The 22,171-nt window shown below is 43.3% G+C and overlaps 3 protein-coding genes across 4 annotated transcripts; 1 reads left to right on the top strand and 2 right to left on the bottom strand.

Annotated features, from left to right (window-relative positions):
• Positions 1–234: 234 nt before the first annotated feature.
• On the top strand, positions 235–3,759 carry LOC146260892 (ankyrin repeat domain-containing protein SOWAHC-like). Its single transcript, XM_084667873.1, has one exon. It carries the CDS (start codon positions 457–459, stop codon positions 2,335–2,337), a length of 1,881 nt encoding a protein of 626 aa, XP_084523999.1. The 5' UTR covers positions 235–456; the 3' UTR covers positions 2,338–3,759.
• Positions 3,760–9,002: 5,243 nt separating this feature from the next.
• dhrsx (dehydrogenase/reductase (SDR family) X-linked) lies at positions 9,003–20,999 on the bottom strand. 2 transcript variants are annotated; one of them, XM_084668465.1, is made up of 8 exons: positions 20,869–20,999; positions 17,147–17,254; positions 16,699–16,767; positions 13,726–13,827; positions 12,845–13,052; positions 11,730–11,937; positions 10,607–10,768; positions 9,003–9,696 (listed from the first exon to the last, which is right to left on the bottom strand). In XM_084668465.1, exons 1-8 carry the CDS (start codon positions 20,969–20,971, stop codon positions 9,655–9,657), a joined length of 1,002 nt encoding a protein of 333 aa, XP_084524591.1. In that variant the 5' UTR covers positions 20,972–20,999; the 3' UTR covers positions 9,003–9,654. The 2 variants fall into 2 exon arrangements, with proteins under 2 accessions (XP_084524591.1, XP_084524592.1); XM_084668466.1 differs by having other exon boundaries at positions 9,003–10,768.
• Positions 17,782–21,001, bottom strand: LOC146260894 (E3 SUMO-protein ligase ZBED1-like). Its single transcript, XM_084668464.1, has 2 exons — positions 20,869–21,001; positions 17,782–20,251 (listed from the first exon to the last, which is right to left on the bottom strand). The coding sequence occupies exon 2, from the start codon at positions 20,196–20,198 to the stop codon at positions 18,168–18,170; it is 2,031 nt and encodes a 676-aa protein (XP_084524590.1). The 5' UTR covers positions 20,199–20,251; positions 20,869–21,001; the 3' UTR covers positions 17,782–18,167.
• Between the last annotated feature and the right edge of the window lie 1,170 nt (positions 21,002–22,171).

The raw sequence follows: 22,171 nt of genomic DNA on the forward strand, positions 1-22,171 counted from the left end.
TAGTATGGACCAATTTTCTCGTATTAGGATGGAAACACCCACTTTGAAACTCGTGCCATTTTGGATCAGCCGAAGAATGCCTCTCCTATACACGGAAACAACCAGATGGATCCACAATGGCTTCCCAAGCACTGCAGTATCTTGCAGCCTTGGTTGCTATGCGGCTGTGATCGCTTTGATTATAGAAAAGTGCTACCTAGAACAGTTTGGAACATAACTTGTAATCATTCACACCATCAACTGTTCTATTATTTATTTTTCTTGTTCTATGTGTCGGTGTGCTGCAGACCAAGCACAGTTTATTTAGTGATGCGGGACAGGTCCTCGTTTTACATGTGACTAAGCTATAAGTTAATATCGAAATAGGTCTATTTAGAAATAGGGTGCTATTAAAAGTATATTCAAGCTTACTGTCTATATTTAGTTTTCAGACATCTGATTTGTTAAATCGCATCAATGGCGACTGAATGTACTCAAGAAGCAGTCCTTCAGTTTCTAACGGAGCGAGGGGGTAGAGTGAAAAACCTGGAATTGATTGACTACTTCAAATCTATTTTTCCAAGCAACCCTGAGAAGAGAACTGCTGTTAGGGAATCTTTTAAGGAACACGTGGATAACATTGCATTTGTAAAAATTGAGAATGGAGTGAAATTTGTTTGTTTAAAGAAAAAGTATAGAGGCTCAGTGAAGTTTGTAGAAAATGACTCGCGCAACGGGATACATGTTGGCGTAATGTCAGTTTCGGAACAGAAGAAAACTACTTTGAGAAACGAAAGCCTTCGTTCAAATTTGGATACATCTGAGAGTTCAGTAAACACTGCAATGAGTATCCTGTCATGTGGAAAGGTGCGCAGTTCTGAAACCGCTGTAAACGACGCTGCGCAACAAGAAATCTTACCTGGCTCAGGTTACGGATCTGACAATACAGGTGAGAAACACCCATACGTTCCAGAAATATTTGTGCAAAGACAATCCAGGGAAGGAGTTGTACTGACACGATCTGTTGGCCAAACAGTCGAAAGTAGTGCATTCGATATGGGGAATAAAATTATAAAAGAAGATAAGAAAGCTTCAGCAAAGGCAGTTGATGTTCGGATGTTACCTCCAGAGATTCCTCAAATTTCCGTGATTGAAGCGTCTCCACTACCGGCACCAGAGGATGGATCCATGTTTACAATCCCGGGACAGTCTAGAGAAACTACCCTGGGACAGGTTGACAAGTGGGGCCTACATACAACTAGACATTCTGGAACTCACCCAAAGCATGATGAATCATTATGTATAGCCCAAGGAGGCAAAGATGCCAATGTGGGCAGGACTGAAATTGTGACCAAACGCAGAACCTCAAGAGAATCCCAACGTAGCCTAATGTCCAGTCACCCTTCAGAGGATGGAACAGATGATGTTCAGATGGATTCCTTAACTATGTCGGGTAGTGAGGGCAATACTCCAAAGGGGAGCCGTAAAAACTTTATTGAGCGAATGATGAACAGTTCCCCCCATGTTCGACGGAGCATGGCGTTGCGGAACTCTGTTCACCTGTCTACCAGGTACAACGACTGTTCTAGAAGTGACAGTGACTCCGCCTCAGTGGTGTCGTCCACTACAGAGGATGAGGCTACAGCAGTCACACTGGACCCGCTAGAGCATGAATGGATGATGTGTTCGTCAGACGGGCAGTGGGACAGTCTGCAAGAGCTCCTTGTCTGCGAACCCAATCTGATCTTGAAAAAGGATTTTGTGACAGGCTTCACCTGCCTTCACTGGGCGGCAAAGCAGGGCAAACCAGAGCTGCTGGCATTAATTGTCAATTTTGCCAAAAACAACACCGTGCCCATCAACATCAACGCAAAGTCGAGTGCTGGGTACACGCCCCTGCACTTGGCTGCCATGCACAACCATGTTGAGGTGGTGAAGCTGCTCATCGGTGCCTATAACGCTGACGTGGAGGCCAGAGACTACAATGGGAAAAAGGCCTGTCAGTATCTTACCAACGGTGTGGCAGTGGACATTAGAGATATCATTGGGGCATGTGGTGACTCTGAGTCAGAAAACAAAGATCACATAGATGGGGTTCGCTGGAGGCTGTCCAAGGTCCTCCAGTCCAGCCTCATGCCCCTGAAACTGCTGAATCACAGTGAGAATGATTCTGGAGATGGACTCAGCCAAGAAAAGCCTAAACTGCTCCGCAGGAAGTCTTCCCTCAGTAGCATTAGACAGAAGATCCGTTTCCGGTCACGGATTGTTCATAGCACATCGTTCGATGAGGGCAAAGAGTTAGAGGGCTCACTAAGAGGCTCTGTAAAATCCAGATCCAAGACCACTGTGTTTGGATGAGCGTGTGTCCAGAGTCAGTCAAGTATGCTGGTGATCTAATGCCAAACTACGGTGGATTACAGTTTGAGCTGTTTATTTCAAAATCATGTATTTCTTCATTTCTATTTCTCAGTTGGGTATGGCAAGAACGGCAGTGTAGGATATATGAAGGCGACGGATTGCATGCATTGCACTGAATGTGATCTGTTAAGCAACTGGGTAGATTACCATGAATTAGGCCAAACATTTCTGGCCTTATCCTACAGTAAGCCTCTTATCTTTCACAGGCTTCTACACCATGCCTTCACCCTCACCTAAGGCAGCATGAAGCTTTAGTTGGTGCTTGGGTATCTTCATTAGTAGCCTTGACCTTAGTGAATATATCAAGTCAAGCTCATTGCTCAATGGTACTGTGCCTTACATTAGCATTCATGATCTATGACTGTCCTTAACTGGAAGAGCACACACCTACCTGCAAATGTATTATAGCATTTCCTCTCTCAGTTCCAGTGGTAGACCTTAGAAGATTGTAAAAGCTTCTTGACATGAGTCTAATCTGGATTGCTGAGATCGCATAGTTAGATTGAGTCAACTGTGTCTGGTAACTAGGCTTAGGATAGAGTATGCTAATTTTGTTGTTAGTTTAGTTGCACAATGGCATTTAGAAACCCTTGTGAAATACGTGTTTCACATTTGCACTATTGATTTGTAAGGATAGGCATTTTCTGTTTTCGATCACGCCTCAAAACAAGTTCAGGCCACTTATTGTAAAACATTGACTAATTTCTGTTTTGTGTACCTTCATGTCTATGCCTCGTGGTGCAAACACTGCAGTTGGGTTCCAGATCTTGTTTTGGGTTCTCTCTTGACTAGACACAAATATGTTTGCATTGTGTGTCCTGTTTCTGTCAGTAATTATATCCCAACCACTGACTGGACATGGAACAATGTGTGACAATACTTTAGCTTGTTAGTACTTGATGGTGCAGCCAAGGTCTCCTTTAGTCAAACATATCTTTTGAAATGGGTCTAAGATTTTATTTGACCTTATTTGCACCTAAAACCAAGTACTACGTAAATGTTAATATAAAGAAGCTGCAATGGATTCTTGCTGATGGCACTTTTGTTCTGTAAAGATTTACACTGTAGTCTTAGTGTAAAGAGGTAACAATGCTGGCATAACTATTGAACTACAGAAATCTGAACCTGCATAACAGAGTTCCTTGTATATGCTGTAGACTTACCAGACTGGTCCCTTGACATTCCTTTTGAGTTCATTTAAAATGATTTACTCATGCTACATACCTTAATGGTGTTTCTTTTTTTGTACAAATAATCTTGTATGTACGCAATAACAATACATCTTTGTACGCAATAATTGTGTATGAATTAATGGTGTCCTTGTTCTGTATGTCATGGTTTACTAGACAATAAAGGGGTATATTTAGCATGTATACATTCAGATATATTCCTTGTTTTCATTATTTGCATCTACAGCACTGCAGTCATTTGAGGGAGATACTTTTTACGTGTACCACAGGCCACACTATCAAACGTTGCTTTCCTTCCTTGTGCCCTGATGTACTGGGGCTCAAAGGCCGGATTGAGAAATGCTACATCCCTACAGAAGCATTGGTCTCTACGTCTATTTATACGGAAATTTTAACAGCACCAGGTTTGTTTTGGAATACAGAAAGATGAAGGTGCTTGGGTTTGTCCTTGAGCTGTCAGTATGTCCCAGATGTACAGACTTAATCAGACCTGTCAATCTGCACCCGGATGTTGTCCTTTAAATATGCATGTGTCGAAACAAGAACACAAGATCAATTGTTTCAGCTGACCTTGTATATTGGTTTGTACATTTGGACAGGTTGATAACCAGCAGGCCCTTATCGGTATGAGGTCCATTCATTAAGTGCCAATAGCTTGGTGGTAGAGCCCATCACAGACATCCCAGACGTACCACCCAGATGTGCTGTGGAATGTTTCATCTAGAACTGCAAACTGACGTGTTTGATGTTAAAACAGCTGACATGCGTGTGAATCTGGATCACTATGAAACAGCATCCCATCTCTCTCTCTCTCTCTCTCTCTCTCTCTCTCTCTCTCTCTCTCTCTCTCTCTCTCTCTCTCTCTCTCTCTCTCTCTCTCTCTGTCTTTCTCTCGGTCTCTCTCTCACTATCTCTCTCCCTCTGCCCTTTTGAAGTCTGTTTACGCTATAGCTCAAGGCTGATGATCTCACTAAGTCCAGCAAGCAGGGTCAACATGACACACTCCGTCCACATATAGGAAATGTTTACAACTCCAGTTTAAAGCCATGTCTTCGATCTTTCCCAAAATATCTATATCTAAATATCTTTACAGTTTAATATTTCCTTCTGTATTTATTTTATCTAACAAGATTGAATCTTGTTATCAATCTTGGCCTTATTGCCTCTTTGCAGACTGAATGATCTCACATAGAACATTATAAATGTATTTTATGATATATATGTATATCACAATACTTGCAAAATAATTACATACATTATGATACATTTTCAAATGGAGGTGAAGATGAGTTGCGAACTAGACCTCGAGTGTTCTGAAAATGAGCCACTAGATGGTGCTACACATCAGAAATCAAGGGACCAGTCTGCTATCATTGTTCCAAGACTGGGTCGCTTGGAAGCAGTTTAGACTCAATTTCAATTGTGTTGATCAATGTTTTGCTTCAAAAATGTGATTTAGTTTGACAATGATTCATGTCCCCCCTTTTTACTGTGAGATGTCTGTCAGTTGAAGGAGATGAGCTCAGACATACCTCACCATTCAGGAGAGCCATTTAATATCAAAGATGAGATGGGACGTTTTCCTTCTCGGGACGCGAGTGGTTTGCAGAGTGTCGTAAATTCCCTTGATTCATCGTAAATTTCCGGTGGCTTAGCCTTCACAGTGTCAAGGCTAGATCCCTCCTGTGTTAATGAGAGCACTGAATCACTCCCTACTGGGGCCTGCAATGAGATGGGAGCAACCATGAATCAACTGCTCTGACATGGTGTCAACTGCTCTGACATGGTGTCAACTGCTCTGACATGGTGTCAACTGCTCTGACATGGTGTCAACTGCTCTGACATGATGTCAACTGCTCTGACATGGTGTCAACTGCTCTGACATGGTGTCAACTGCTCTGACATGGGGTCAACTGCTCTGACATGGTGTCAACTGCTCTGACATGGTGTCAACTGCTCTGACATGATGTCAACTGCTCTGACATGGTGTCAACTGCTCTGACATGGGGTCAACTGCTCTGACATGGTGTCAACTGCTCTGACATGGTGTCAACTCCTCTGACATGGTGTCAACTGCTCTGACATGGTGTCAACTGCTCTGACATGGGGTCAACTGCTCTGACATGGTGTCAACTGCTCTGACATGGTGTCAACTGCTCTGACATGGTGATGTAGTGTAGACACGGCTAGACACACCAGTCTGTTCCTCTTTCAACTGAGATCAACTGTCCCTGTTGCGTGTTTGATTGAAACCGGACAAAAACAGACTCTAAGGATCTTTCAATATCTTCCATTCCATGGAAAACACACTCACAGTAAAAAATAATGTAATTTTCTTACTAAACGTTGCGTTTCTTTAAATTCCACCAAAAATGTAATTGTGAACCTGTCTGGGTGAGGATAATCATTAGTGTTGACATACTATGCTTTTGGCCGAAGAGTAAGAGAAGGGATACATGCTACAATCCCCCTGTTTTGCAAGGCTTTGACCGGCCTAAAAAATGGTAAGCCTGGACGTGCCTGCTCACCAACACACTATGGCTGTCACACATGATGTATATGTCTATTCCCTGGATAGCAACTAATCCTATTTTCCTGTCTGGGGTGTCATCTTGAAATATCTGCAGAGACACATTCAATTTACCCTGAGAATGCTCAGAGTGGTAGGTGATTTCTAAGAATCATCTTCCACCCAGCAAAGACGCAGACCTTGTATTCAACATGAACATCCCCATTACAGTTCGATTGATGGCAGAATTACACGTCTTATTAACCCCACTTTTACTAAGTACACACTGATCATCATAAATGTATGTTTAGTACACAGACACAGTATGATAAATTGAGTGGATCTGAAGCCGTCCAGTTCATCTCTGGAGAGGTCCTGCAGCATCACATCAGCAAGCATGTGTGTTCTTGAATGAAAGAGTCATCATGCATAAAAAGCAAAGGAGACAATGAGTCATTATCCATAGTATGACAAACCAGGGCACGCATAATGTGGGTGCATTTGATTGTGGAAGCGCAGTGCCATTTAGTCACGGACCATAAATACATAGGCATTTATTACGGTTGTCTCTATAATTGAAGCAATCTCTTCATATTCATTTGTTTTTATGTTGCAACTGACAAAGCATGACGGCTGTCCTTAATAAGGAAATCACATTTTCGTCCTCTCCAGTCTAGCACTTGCCAAACTGATCAACATCCTTCCCCTTCCCTCTCTTTCTCTTCGTCTCCCTTTTTCTTGCTCTGACTCATTCTGTCTTTATCTCTCTCTCTCTGTTTCTTGCTGTCTTTCTCTCACTCTCTGTCTATTTGTTTCTCTCTCTTTCTGTCTCACGCAGTTAAAGTAAGCGCATCCTTGTTATACCCAGAAAAGCATACTTCCATTCTGCTTCACACAGTAGTAAGCAGAGGTCAGTGCTCAAAGCTCAATAGAGTTGGTGGTTGGTGCTGGAAGCTCTTCCCCCCTCTTACACTCAGCGGAAAGGAGGCCATACTATTGGACAAACCAGATGAGACCATGATTAATTGGTGCAGACATCCCAACTTGCAGAGACTCATTTCCGGGAGGTGGCTCCCCCCCCCCCCCCCCCCCGGGACGCTATCCGGTCGCATGAAGTACCCCCTCAACCAGCACGTACATCCCCCCCCCCACCCCCCCGAAACGCTGTCATGACGCGCGATATGCACCTATCTGTACCAGAAATGACAATTTCACAGTCTCTCGCTCGCTCTAAATAAAATATCCCCGATTTCTGGAAGATTGAATAGCATTTGCGGGCGTCATTGAAATGCGGGAGACTCCCGGACCTTCCGGGAGACTTGGGATGTCTGGGTGCAAATAAGCTCTTGACCTTGGAACGCCTCACAGTTATGGTGCGTCACAGCCCACGGATGGATTCCTTGTCATTCTTTCAGCGTACATTCTGTAGAGCTCGTACTAACCCTAATGAATTAAGCTGACATGTGAAGGTGTATTTCCCATGGGTCCTGCTGCATCCCTCACTGTGAGTTACTGTTGGCTCTCAACTATCACATTTTCCAATGGCCTTGAGCTCCTAAACCACACAGTGACCAGGGGCTAAGTGAACTCCATGCCACTCTTCAGGAGATAGCTGGAGGCAAACATAATGGGTGATGTGTTGTTTGAAACAAGTGTATCACCATCCAGAGAGAATGAGAGAGAGCGAGGATAGAGAATAAGATTGACAGACGGAAAAAGAAAAAGAGATAGAGGAACATTTTTGATAGAGAGGGAGAGGCACCATGATATACAATTGTCATGACAGATGTCAGCCCCAGTAGCATCTCACCATACCTCGTGTGCCGTCAGTCAGTCCCCCTCACGCTTATCTGTTTACAGCAGTAGAAGGAGAAACAGATTACACCTCCAAGGGTTCCAACCATGCCCTGTCACTAACTGACCCTGAGTGACCATGACATATAGCTATTAGCCAGCTGAGCAGCTCTGGGACCAGCCCTTATCTATACTGAGGAACGGGTTTGCTGAGAGGACATCAGGGTACAAGGCACCCGATAAGCTTTCTGCAGCAGTACCTCCGCAGTACTGTGACGAGGCAGCAGGGATGCACCATAGCTCATATGCTTCAAACCAACTGTATTTTTTCCAACTTCTGAAGTATAGGTGGACAGTGGTTTCTGGACACATACTGTAGACCTCGACATGTTCGTCTTTACCATTTTGTCATGTCTCTTTGTGTAAAGGAAAGACATTGTCACAAAAAAGACAGTATCTGATTTCTCCCCCTGGTCAGGAGTTAGATAAATATTCTCCCAAGTGTGCACTTCACTGGGTTTGGATTTGTTACTATTTACTTCTTATCCACCACCCATTGTGTTTTAGACATGGCCCACCGAGAGTGTGGATTCTGGTGAGACGTAATTAATTCCTGCACTGCTGTTATAAGACTTAGATGGGAATCAGTATGGCTTTCTATAAGAGTCTTAACAATCCAAAAAATTCAGGGAGCTCTCAATAATACGGCAACAGAAAGGTGAAAAGATTCATTTGTGTAACTTATGAATAAAACATAGGATTCCCATCTTCCTCCATGCTCCAGCTTTGCCTATTCATTGTGCCTCAAGGACTGTTCAAAACCGTCTTGGACTCACTTTAGACTACACTACTGGATATAAGTGGCACACAACTGAATGACAGATTAGGTTAGTCATACATGGCTTTGAAAAAGGCTGATGAATGGCAAACTATTGGTATTACTTGTGCATGGCAACACAAGTGCATGGTCTGAAAGTGAGTCTCCATGCTTGAGGGACCCGGCCTTTCTCAACAGCCTTCATTTCAGCTTTCAAAACCGATTTCCTTTCTATTTTTATCGTTCATACAAACTGATAGCCGATGACAAATCTTGTGAAAGCAGGGAAAAGAAATTAGAACAGAAATTCATTTTATTGTAGATGTTAAGTAGTATGTCCAAACTGAACATCTTTCTTCAATGCTCTCTACTAATAACTAAAATGCCTACAGAATTTATTGTTACACACAAAGCAACAATACTTGGACAGCTTCATTCACAGTGATTGTGGTAAAACATTTTGCGGGTGTGCAATATAATCAAAAAATATAATCACAATTCATCTGATTGACATTTCCATTGATTGATTTGTACATATTGGATGCCCAGGCACCTTTCATCTTTATTCTCATACTTTAACCGGAAATGGTTTGATAGATACATTATACAGTACATTAGCATTTATCAGAAGATCAAAATAAGAGATGCTTGGAGAGCTATTACCTTCTCACAGTCCCAGCATGTGTGTGCAATTCCTAATGCTAATTCAGAAGCATTGCCAGTGGTGTTCATTTACTGACTGTTTTTTGGGGGCCTGAACAGTATTTGGTTTGATCAAATGCACAGATACAAACACAGAACTGAACACCTTACTTAAACTACTTAAACACAAAGCATCATCCTATTTAGTCTGCCTAAGGTGAATTGAACTGTTGCTTCACAGATTTGAGACCATCAGGGTAGAAAACTTCTTCATCTTCCCCTCAGTGTCTGGAAAGTCCCCCACATTATTGTTTCAGATCCAGAATGTAATTGGTTGAGAAAAGCCACTATTGAATATGACAAAATAAAAAACATAGCAGTTTTATTCTAACAAGAAAATTGTACTCACTAGAATATATTGCAGCCGCGGTAAGAACAACATTTCATAGCAAGCATCCTTGTGGACACAATCAGTCAAAAAAGGCAAAGATTGCTACTGTCAAAGAGTAGGATTGTGACGAAAATAATTTCTGGCATAGACAACATAGGATTACATATAAATGTTGCAGCAAGCCAAGTGAAATAATTTAACTGTAATAAGGCTAAAGTATTTATGAGTCCATTGCCATTTCATTGTTAGCCCTTCATAAAAGCACATTGAATTTTTATATCTAAGCTATGAGGCGTTGAGACTTGTGTGGTCTAGCCTGTCAGTGACTACCAGTATAGAAGAAAATGGACGTGGAAAATTTGACCAGTTCAAATATCACTTTCCCAGTTTGTCTCATCGAGGCACTATTTCAGAGGAATTGACATGTTCAATGCATGTCTTTCCCCAATGAGTAGAGGAAAATATGAAGAAAAAGCTTAGTAAAACTTCTACAATGATACAAAACCTATATTCCACCTGTCGCTCTGCTGTAGATGTACTGGCTCATGGCGAATTGTGTGCATACTGAGAAGGCGTCTGTCATCACAACTAGTCTAGCCGGCTTGGAGGAGAGGGACAGAGGTTGAACAAGGAGTGGACGGCAGCGGAGGCGATAATCAGAGCTAATGCTGTGAAGTGGGTGTCGCTGTGTGTGTGTGCCTGTGTTCAGGTAGGATTACAGGCTGAGGTCCCAGTGATGGCTGGTGTTGATCGGCAAAACTGCTCCCTGCTGGTGAGTGAGTATCAGTCTGTGTGTGTGTGTGTGCGTGTGCCTGTGGTAAGGTAATCAAAGGGGGCCTGGTTGCTCAGGCCTGCTGAAGACCCACCAGTGAGCAGCTCCGTTTCCACAGCTCAGCTTGCTTCTCCCCCTCATACGTAATGTCAGCTGACTGGGTCTTCCCCCCATTGTACAAGTAACAGCCTCCCACCCCCTCCAGCTCAGGTGCCGTGGCTGCGTAGATGGCTGTGGACGCCCCCTCTGCTGGTGTCTGTGGGGGACGCACAAAGAAAGAAGCACTTAGAAGGATGAAGGACACATTTGAGTGTTTGAAGTCACGCGGGTGAGCCGAGCTTACACAATACTTGATTCACACTTGACTCAAATGCAGTACATTTTGGGTGGTGCCCCACGGGAATGCAAATGACCATGCCACTTTTCACTATTTACAAAAACCCACCATCATGTCCTTGGCTATTCTGCTTCTTATATTGGACAATGCCCTAGTTTCTCAAACACACACAGCGCTCACTGTCTGTACTGATAAAGAAGAAAGATTTGCCACTCGACCTTCAGATAAAGGCCTTAAAAGGAAATTATAAAAGTGATTTATATCAATGCTGGTATCGGGGTGTCTTATCTTTATAGAATATTAGTGTCAAGGAAATTGAAAGCAGACGTTTATCCTGATTCGTTTCACAATCAAACGCATTCGCTTCTATTCCCCTCTGGGGTACTACTGTTTGAGTCTCATACAATATATTTGATTATGGTTAAGGCATCATCATATCAAGCATGCAAAAAGTTAATAATAAACAATAACACATAACAAGCATTTTGTTTGATCTATTAAGAGGCGCAAAGTAAGATTCCTCTGTGAACCTCTCTCTGTCTAGTCATAAATTAATCTACAGGCTACTCTCCTATTAACTTCTCTTTGATGTGAGGAGGATGTTGAATGTTGAATTACAGCAAAAGCTTGAGATTAGAATAATAATCATTCTAAAAGCCTCCACTGCAATACGGAAAATAGGAATCCTGGAAAATGAGGGTCAAACTTTCCACGCGCATTAACCACTGGCCGGGAATGACAATGAGGGAAGCTTTGGAGAAGCTTAGCAGCTTTTCTAAAACTGGATCCATTTTTGGTGCACTTCCCTTCAATTAATGGCTATCCAAATAACTGGCTTCCACATTTTGGAATATGTTTAGTAAGTGCTTAAGAACTGTACCCTGAAGAGCATTTTGGCCACTGGCCTCTTTGCTGCCTGAGCTGGGCTGCAGAGGTTCTGGTAAAGGTCAGTGTCCACCATTCCTGGGTCCACAGCATTGGCAGTCACATGATCTCCTCCTGCTGTGAGCTTCTCCTGCAGGTGGTAGGTGAAGAGGACCAGGGCAAGTTTACTCTGGGCATAGGCGCCATGTGCACAGTAGCAAGACCTGGGGGACACAGAGACAGTGCATGGGTAGGTTATAGATACCATGCTTTTAAACACAAAATTAACTGATTTTGATGTGAACTGCAACACGTTTTGTCTGAGTGTGGCAACATGAGTGCATTAACCTACTGTGGCTCCCATCCAAGTGTTCTAAAACAGCCTTCAAAAATATAAACTGCTTTCATCAGCGTTTCCAATGCTAACAGTGTTCAGACATTAGTTTTTAAAATGAAAGCAACTCTTTGCAGATGCAGGCCTGTGTTCAAGGTCTGTTCATGTGTGCATTATCACTTTCAAGTCTAACAGACCATGAAATACCATAATGTATTTTTTTTTTTCTTCTTTACATTACACACTGAGATTGTTTTCTCGTTTCACTCTGGACCTCTTCTCCACTCATCTACCAAGATGATGATGCCATCCATCAGGTCTCAAGGCCTGGGGGAAAATACACTGCTACTTTGCCCTTGAGCAAAGAGCTTCTGAACAAAATAACTGCTCACCAGAGTATTACCAATATAAAGTTTGGTAAGTACCGGCATTGAAAGAAAAAAAAAAGCACTGTTGCTTTATATCTTTCCTCTTAACAAATTAACCGGCTAATGTTGCAGCAAGATAGACACACGCAATTCACTACTTACAGTGTTGAGAGTGTCCAATAATGGCAGCAAAGAGAGTGGTTTTAAAGTCTATTTAATGTATAAGGGTAGTGGTCAGCCAAAATGCAATATGTTAGATACAATCACTGCATTTCAATTATAGTCTGCTGTTCCCCTGTGTGCACTTAATTACTCCTCAGCTCAGATTTACAGGCAAGGGATAGATGCCCCAATCACATCTTTTTTGAGACCCTGGGAGGGCATAAACGCACACTAAGAGGATGGCTGTAGGAGGCCTGTGGCCCTCACCTGCCCTGTAGGTCCTCCATGTTGAGCCTGCCTGCGTAATGTGTGGCAGAGGACATGGTGACGATGCGGGAGCAGGCCTTGTGCCGCCCCGACCGCTTCAGTGTGTCGAGCAGAAGGACGGTCAACAGGAAATGACCAAGGTAGTTGAGGCCAAAGTGCAGCTCAAACCCATCCTCGGTTTTTCGCTCCGGAACAAGCATGATGCCCGCTGAAACAAAGTAGAACAAGCATTTTCCCCACTGGTTCTTTCAATCTTTCAAGAAAATATTAAATATGTCAATGTCTGGATGTCTTATATGAGACAGAAAACTACCCGGCAACAACTTCTCTGGCAGTAAATGCTGGGAGATATATAGTGGGTGCCAGTGATGACCTTTCTATATCATTACTCTCTCAATGGGGTGGCACAAATGTCTGCGTCCTTCCCCGTCCATCAGCTAAGTGTGACGGGTGTTTGCTGTGGAGCTGGACAGTGAATTATGAATTCACCCATTGCATTAGAAAGACAACCTGACTTTTCTTGACGGGATGCACATATCCCTAGAGGCCCGTCTCAAAAGAGCTCTTTAGTTCGAACAAATCACCCTCGGGAATTCAACTTGGACAGACTCGTGTTGCACTGTGTTATTTAAAGGCTCAAAAGGGAGAAGAAAAGAAAACAGGCGGAATCTGGGAACAAAATAATCACTGTCTGTGCAGAATGAAATAATACATCAACAACAGCATGCCATGTAGTCTGATTAACAGTAGGCCTACTGTATATGTTCGCGTCTCTTTTTGGTATATTTTCGAAGCTGTTCTCCAACAGGCATTGTGCAGGTATCTCAGTGTGACTGTGTTGGTGACTACTACTGTATTTGGATAAAGAGGCTGGTGTGTACCATTGTTGACAAGAACATGAAGTGGTAGACCCCGATCTTTAAACCTCTGGACAAACTGCCGGATGGACTTCAGGGACGCCAAGTCGAGGAAAAGGAACTCCGCTGTGAACAGAAGACATTATATAAGGGTTGTATAAAAGAAACTATAAAATATGTTCAATGACAGACTACCATAAAAAAAAGATTTCACTCAGTATTGTGTGACAAAAGGAAAGGAACAAACAATAAAAAGGCCACAATTTGGCATGAAACAATTTAGTTCTAGCCTCCAAGGCCAAATTATTACAGTCGGACAACACATAGGTTTAATGAGATAGGGACAAGACAGCTGGGGTCTCCACCGAGAGAGAAAAAGATTGAGCTCGACAACAATGATTTCACTGCTTGTTAAAATTAGCTTTCCACTTCTTCCCTGCTGTCGTTAGGTAAATACATGTATGGAATCAGTCTTCCACCTCTGCAACACTTGCCACAGCTTGTTGCTTTACTGAACCGAGTGTTGAAGCACATAATTAAACCAATTACTGTCCCACAATTACACAAATGACTCTACATTACACTAATCCCGAGAGTCTCCCATCAAGAGCAAGCAGGGTGTCAAGAGCCGCAGGGACTCCAAGCAATCCACAACATGACTGTAGAAAACTATTTTCTTTCTCTACCAACAGAATCCACCATAGTTCAATGGGATTTGGCTGTAGTTCAGTATGTTCACTCGGATCTGACACCAGGTTGCAGTCCAGCTGCAGTAACAGCAGAGAGCCAAACAGACTCCATATAATGATCTGATGAGTCACAGACAACGACAGAGTTTTAATGATCTCGTATCTTTAGAGAGAGACAGCAAAACAAGCTTTGGGCCAATACAGTAGGTTGATAAGGTCACCTAAGAGTCCAACATTTACACACGCTGTTTGGTAAATCATTCGGTTTGAGGCTGATGAGAGGCTGCTGTTGAACCTTGATTTCTGGGGGTAAGCAACAGCAACGATGTGGCTCACCTTTAAGCTGGGATGTACCCTGATCTTTTTAGGATTATTTGTTCACTAAATGAAGTCAGTGAGAATGTCAGGTAAAAGCATTTGCTCAACTACAGCTGAAACATCCGTAGTGATGCATATTTACCAACATAGCAAAGCTATAATGGGGAGAAATATTTGTGGACCTGTAATTATTCCTCCATGTTGTCTCTGGTGCCAGAGCCCTGCATCAGTGCCAGGGACAGCCATCTATTATGAGGGGTGAAGAGCGTCGGTGCCAAAGAGGCAGCTGGGTGAAAACGCCACGGTTGGCATGATGCCATCTGGATATCAAACACAGACATCTCATTCAAAAGAAATCTCTTAAGCGATTCTGTCCTCTCTCTGAATGCCGATCTCTGGTCAGTTGATGCTACAGTGAGCCGTCAGGACTGGAGCCAGGCTTTCGTCTGTCCCTCCCACATAGATGGATGTTCCTCAGGAGAAGGTGGTGATGAGCTAGTACATCTGCAGAGAGGCTAAAGGGCTGAGATTCATCATCATCTGGGGCCGGCCAGGGGAGGGGCATGACGAACATGGGTGATAAAGTTAACAAACGCATCTGTCATCTTGAAAACTGGTGGTGGTGGGGGGGGGGGGTTACCATCTCAAAAAAATTCTCAGGTGGGGGCCACGTTGCCGTGTGGGACACAAATCCAAACCGTCTCAGCTTCTGTCCCTTTCCAAACAGTACCGTGATCACATTGGATACGGCGGTCACAGACCCTAATCTAAAGTAGACCGTCCTGGATAGGTAGGTGAAGGAAATGGAGGCCTGTCTGAACCTGAGGTCTGTGTCTCTGTAGACTGCCCTGCCCTGTGGCTAGCTGGTAATTAACCAAACATGCTCCCACAAGGCACATATTCCCTGTCGCCTCTATACTGTGTAATTCAGATCAACCAAGGTCAGATCAAAAGCTCCATTTAACAGTACCCCAAGTGTCACATTCGAGCAACAGTTTAACACATCATACATTCAACAAAATTCTAATATTTTGATGACGAGCAGAATCAAAGACTCGCTTCGGCAGTTAAAAAAACATCAATAAGGATCACATTTTCTGACTATTATATCAGCTGACCTGGTCCAACCCTTTAAGCACTGTTGAGCAGACACTGTCAGTTGTGTGCACACCCTGCCAAGAAAATCTGGACAATTATGGGCATATCGAGAATCAAATCTCTTCAGTTTAACTTCCCTTTTTCAGGCAACTTGTTGGAGGTGTTAAATACTGCTTGACAGCTTATGCAGAGAGAGGGTTAAACCGAGGGCATCGAGAGGAAATGTGTTGATTTAAAACAAGCGCACTCCTCATTTACACTTCTGACATCGTTACTCCTCACAGCGCGCTGTGCGACATGATGGAACCCGTCCTCTGTAATGTGACCTCTTGTCCCTCTCTCACACACGCTCTGCTGGGTGTGTAAGTGAAAGACAGAAAAGGAGAGGAAGAGAGAGAGCGAACTTCTGGGCATCAGAAGCCTTTTTTCACCAAAACACCCTCTAACATCCCATCAGCATGACAATAAGGCTGGCTGGCAAGCCTTATTGGCTTGCCAGGCTTTCCCTCTTGTGCTCGACAAACACCTCACTGTGTGACTGCTGTGACAAAGGCTTGCTTGTTTGCTCTAGACAGGATGGAGAGGAAGACGAGGATAGAATCAGGAGTGAAACTGTCTCCTCACGCTGTCTTCATATATGCCTCTCAACCCTTGGGAGGACAATGGCACGCCAAAGGGATCTCCCTCTCAGGGTACACAATAGTCCTGTCGTTCACATCTGTTTTGGGTGTATTCATCTACAGTGCAAATCCAGGCCACACGGACCATTGAATAAAAATGAACAAAACAATGACATTCTAATATCGATTATTTGGATGCTGCAGTATTTACGCTCGTAGGAAACATAAGCAACAAGGGAAGTCATCACGGGGAACGGTAGTTGGGAATTTACCTTTGCCTTGGCTGCCCTCCTGGTGGATGCTTTTCACTGCTGCTCGGCCTTCCTCTTCAACATTCCCAGCTGGAGGAGAATGAAATGAGAGAGGCTCCGTGGACACTCATCCACAACACCTCACACACACACACACACACGGCCTGCATGCAGGTGACAGACTATGTTCTGGTGTAAGGCAGTGTCGGGCCCGTTCATTAGGAATGCATTGATAGCTGAGGAGGACACTTGTCACGTAGATTTGGATAAACATGATCGTTGATTGGTATTCCATTGCTTGCTCACAATTTAGAGAAATTGCCTTATATTATTATTAGTTACAGCATGTGTTAATGAGGGATAGGCTACCGCAATAGCAAATACATTTTTTTGTACTTGCTACATCTGCCTTAAATGGTGTTAGATTGGGTGTTTTAGTATGACAACCAAATGGTGTATTGTACAATACCTATAACCACATGCATGCCAAGGCTTGCCAGGTGTCTTGCAGTCTCAAACCCCATTCCTCGGGCACCCCCAGTCACTATGGCAACCCTTCCATTTTGTTTGGGCAAAACTGTGAGGGAGAAAAGGATATGGTCCACATATTGCGTTGCAACACAATGACGACAAGAATCCTTTGGTCTATGTGTATTTTAGTCAAAATCTATGAAAACCTAAATGCATTTCAATAACTGAAAGTTATGCATGCCTGGCCTAAATATTCTGTCATACTTTAATTGTCGTTGATTTACTTGTTTACAAAACTCTCTATTGGAGGATTTATGCACAGTAGATTGCATGTTTGCATTGAGTCACGGGTCAATGCGTCCTTATTGACCTAGAGTTCCTGAATATGCTGGGAGGGACAAACCATTGTCCACGCAACGAGAGTCTATTTTGATGCTCAACAACAGTTCCTGCCTATAAGATAAGATTGAACGACCTTGTACGACCAGAACAGTCAGACTGATGGAAATTAGAGCAGACATCCTGCTTGACCGTGGCAGATGTGCAGGATGCTTTAGATTAAATTAAATACAGCACAAGCATCAATATAAATTCTAACACTGTGAATGTCATACAAACCAACAAGCAGTCAAATGACATAATATACATTTTTTTAAAGGTATTTATTAGAATATTCAATTCAATAGTATGGCTCTACTGTATCACTTCACTTGGCACACATAAGCTTTTGGCATCTGGACAAATCGATAATATTATCGATTTGCAGTGTTTATCTGAGCCCAAAAAAGCCTAAGCACATCAGGATTGAGACAGTAGTTAGACTACGTGAATATCCAGAACATAATAAAAGAACAGCAGCCAGAACTTCTATTGTACTTTTTGTTCTAAATTATAAACACTTTGCTCGATCATAAGTATGTTCCATAATTGCTTGTTTGTGTTCTATCAATTGGCATGCAGAATCACATGATAAAAAAATATGAATTTGCATAGTTTGCGGTCTCAAACAAACACTGAGCTCATGCAATTGGTTCCTGTTCTAGTCTGAAGCTCCACTCTTCCTGATCATCGTCACGAGGCTCCGCCTCATAGTAGCTCCTGGAGTTCTCATACAGAAACACCTGTTGATCTACGAAGGCCGGGGCGAGGCGATTCCTCTTGCCGCACAGAATTGTCCCAGAGGAGCTGAACAGTCTGTGACATGGGACACTGGTGGCAGGAACAGACCAGTACTTTTGGAGCACCTTGGGCAGGGTGGGGAACAAGGCCACATGGTTGGACCACCAGCGTAGAGGGTCCTCATTGAGGCCTAGAACCCTCTGAGATTTAAAATTGCTCAGTTCCTCCACAACCTGAGCATGCAGCTCCTCTTGGTTCTCATCGGTGCCGGACTGGTAGAATATCACAGCTAGCGGGTTACTGTCCGCTATCCTACATGGACTCGCAGTTGCAAGAGCCTGCTTTTTGTCCGGTGGTTCATCGGACGACTGTGGGCGCTCCACAGAGCTAGGCTGCTCGGCCCTCTGTTTCTCCAGCACGGCCTTGGCCTCCTCGATGACCTTGGTGTCGACCTGGGAGCGTTCCTGTAAGGTGAGGAAGGGCAGCCTCTTGTAACGGGGATCCAGGAAAGCAGCCACATTCAGAAACGTGGCCGTCTCAGCCGTCTGTGAATAGGTGCTGGACAACACTCGGGAGATGACCTCTTTAGCCATTCCGATCTCTTTCAGGTCCCGATCGTTCAACTTCAGGGCGGTGTTGAGAAGCATGTGGAGGACAGGTCGCACCATACTGATGGAAGGATATCTACACGAGGTCATCATATCAGCCACAACTTTGAACGGCTGCAGCATTTCGATCATACCCTCGACCATGCTCCATTCAGTGCCCTCGAAACTCAGGTGATGGTTATCACTGTCCTCCACAAGCGCCGAGGTGATAGCGGGCTGTTGTTCTCGGAGGCGCAGCAGCATATGCAGGGTAGACATCCAAGATCGAATCCTGTCGTTGACCAGTTGACACGTGGCCAGTCCGTGCAGCCTTTGCTTTTCTTGAAGGAGACAGATCGCCGTTAAAGACTGATGGAAATAATCCACAAGTTTTCTGCATTTCCCTAAAAAGCCATCCACATGGGGAAGCTGAAAGGCTTCAGCCATTCCTCGATTAACTGTATGACCAAAGCAGGGCATTTGCACTGACAGGTCCAGGAGGGAGCAGGCCTTCACTATATCTAACGAGCCATTAGTAGTGACGCCGCTGACTTTGTGAGTTATCCCCCATTCAACAAAGGCGTCGTACAACGCCCTCGTTATATTTTCAGCTATGTTGTCCTCCTGAACCTCAAATGTTTTAAGGCACTTGCTGCTCGTCGAGAAGACGGACGTCGAGCAGTTTTGGTTCAGGCAGTGCATCGATAGGGAGATGTAGGTCCTATTCTGGGTTTGGCTCTGCCAAAGGTCAGTGGAGACGCCGCAGTTTGCCACGCCGGCAAGAACGCTCAGCACAGCCTCGCGGCTCCGTTGGTACACATGTGGGAGGAATTTATTTGCAATGTCGCTTTTAGTGGGTGGCGAGTATCGGGGATCTGTGGTTTTCAAAAGGGCCTGAAAAGTGGGCTCTTCGACAACAGACACGGGGTACATGCCTTCACAGATAAAGCTGAGGACAGCAGATGTCAAGTCACTGTGTCGTCTGTTCTCATATCCGAGGTTTGGCTTGGGGGTCTCCTGGGGATGCTGCTGATGAAAAGGCCCCTCAGGTTTTCTCTTGGAGTAGGCTGTGGCAAAGGCCTCTCGCATTTGGTCTGTGTTGCTTTTCACAAACTCACAGAATTCATCTGGGTGGTTCTTCTCTAGATGGTATGATAGATTGGAAGTGTTGCCAGAGTAGGCAATTTGAGTCATACAAATGCGGCAGTATATCCTCTTCCAGTGTAGTATACACCCATCTGAATCAGTGTCAAAGCCAAAATACTTCCAGACTTTACTTTTGGCTCGTGGATGTGTAACTAAGTGGAGGTTAGATGACGATGCTCCTGTACTTTTATCCTCCATTGATTCCTTTAACAAGTAGTTCCTTTTAGGTGTGTTCACTCATCTCTGAGTACCTGACAAGGCAGTGAAATAAAGCTATAAGGCAAAAAAGTTGAACTTATTTAAAAAGCTGTAACTAAATGCTATGTCACATAAACTATCTTGGAGTTGTAATAGCTGGCTTTTGACAAATGAAGAGGTTCATCTTGAAAACAAGTTTGAAAACTATCTTTAACTTTCTTTCACTAACATTCTTAGTGTGATTAGACTAGGGGCTAGCTCACAAGGATTAAACCAAAGATTTACGAACACAAAAACTCTCATTGTGTCAGTATTGTTAGGTATGGCAATATTCCCATGGGCAAGAATTCTTCTGAAGGGAGTTTCTGGGCTAAAGGTCATAGATTGCATTCTCCCAAACATATCTGACAATATCTAAGATCACTTCTGAGTCAACTGTAAATAAGTAGTCTATGAATTTAGAAAACAGCAGACTACAAGAGAAGTTTGAATGTATTAATTTAGGAGTGTCAACAAATTCACGCCAAAAAATATAACGCATTATATAGGCCTACTGTCATTTCGTTTCTGACATATTTTACGTTGAACATTTGCAACAGGCGCCAATTGGCCGCAGATTACATCGCATGCATTCATAAATCAACAATCAAGTGATAAAGTAAAACCTAACCTGGTAACGCAAACGATTTGTTGAAAAGCTGATACAGAAGTACTTGAACTCCCACCCAATACAGCCTTATTATCGGTAAAATGAAAGACAGTAGCCACATCATTTGCAACGTCCCGACTCTTCCAGTTCTCTGTGTATCAACTTTTAGATTCCGTGCCGAGGTGCTTGGTCTTTCAAGTTCCTACAGTGTCTAAGGCTTGGTCTTGACAGTTCCGCTAAAGCCACATTACGAGCGAGGCACTCGACTAATGCAGATTGCAGAACATCGAGCTCTAATATCTTAACAAAGAACCTTTCATTGTAACATTCAACCTTTGTCATCGCGTAAACCAGACCCGGATCTGGGAGCTTTGAAAAAAAAAAGTATGCTATATACGGTATAATTAGACCTAGCAGAATTTGATTGAAAAATACTTTTGGTTTAAGTCTTTGCTTAACCCGTTGTGGTCCTTGCCAATATTAATGACTGCTAGTTGAAATAAAAGGAAAAATCCCGGGGCATATCCAAACAGCGTGTAGCTATTTGACATAAACATTGTGGTTCGTGGCTTCATGAGAAGAAATGCTGGTGCGCCCACAATGAACTCCCTAAACTTGATTTCTATACAAATTTGACTGACATGATGTTCTTTCCATCCATGTGTAGCCTATCAAAACATTGACCATAATTTATTATGCATGATGCATTATATAGTCTCCCTTTTAATTGTCTAGCCAATGCTGTAGGCCTATGTGATGTCTTTGTGCGTGGACGTCGAGTAGCCTAACCTAAGGCCTACCTGATTCAATGGCTTTTGGAAAATGTGTTATAACAGGTAAAGTGGAACGGCTTATCTTTAGCGGGTGGTGATTCCACTGTCAGGGATGCACTGTGTCAAATAATCTGATAAACCGTTATCCTTTTTGAAGCAAAGACATGTGTAATTTTACACCAAGCTTCACAATAATTGAAAGTTTGATTCAATAACTTTCCTCACAATTAATCTTAATTTCTATACTAGCTTGATAGCCTATTTAAGCAGTTACTGATGTGGCCTTGCTGATTGCAATTTACAACCCCAGTTTCTTATATTTCTCAATCCAAGTAGGCTATAGCCTATATCTGACTTCAAACTGTAGTCTATTCCTTTATAATTCAAGGGACGCCAAACAAAACAACAGGAAAGATAAACAATGATCTGTTCATTTAAACAAAATAAGGAACGCAACATAAAATATGGTCCTAGATAGGTCGTACATGAGCTCAAATAAAGTAGCCAGAACACACCCATGGTTGAACAAAAAATCAACGTATTTCCATAGT

This window comes from Hypomesus nipponensis, chromosome 12, assembly GCF_054491055.1.
Source record: "Hypomesus nipponensis isolate SF chromosome 12, ASM5449105v1, whole genome shotgun sequence".
NCBI lineage: Eukaryota > Metazoa > Chordata > Actinopteri > Osmeriformes > Osmeridae > Hypomesus > Hypomesus nipponensis.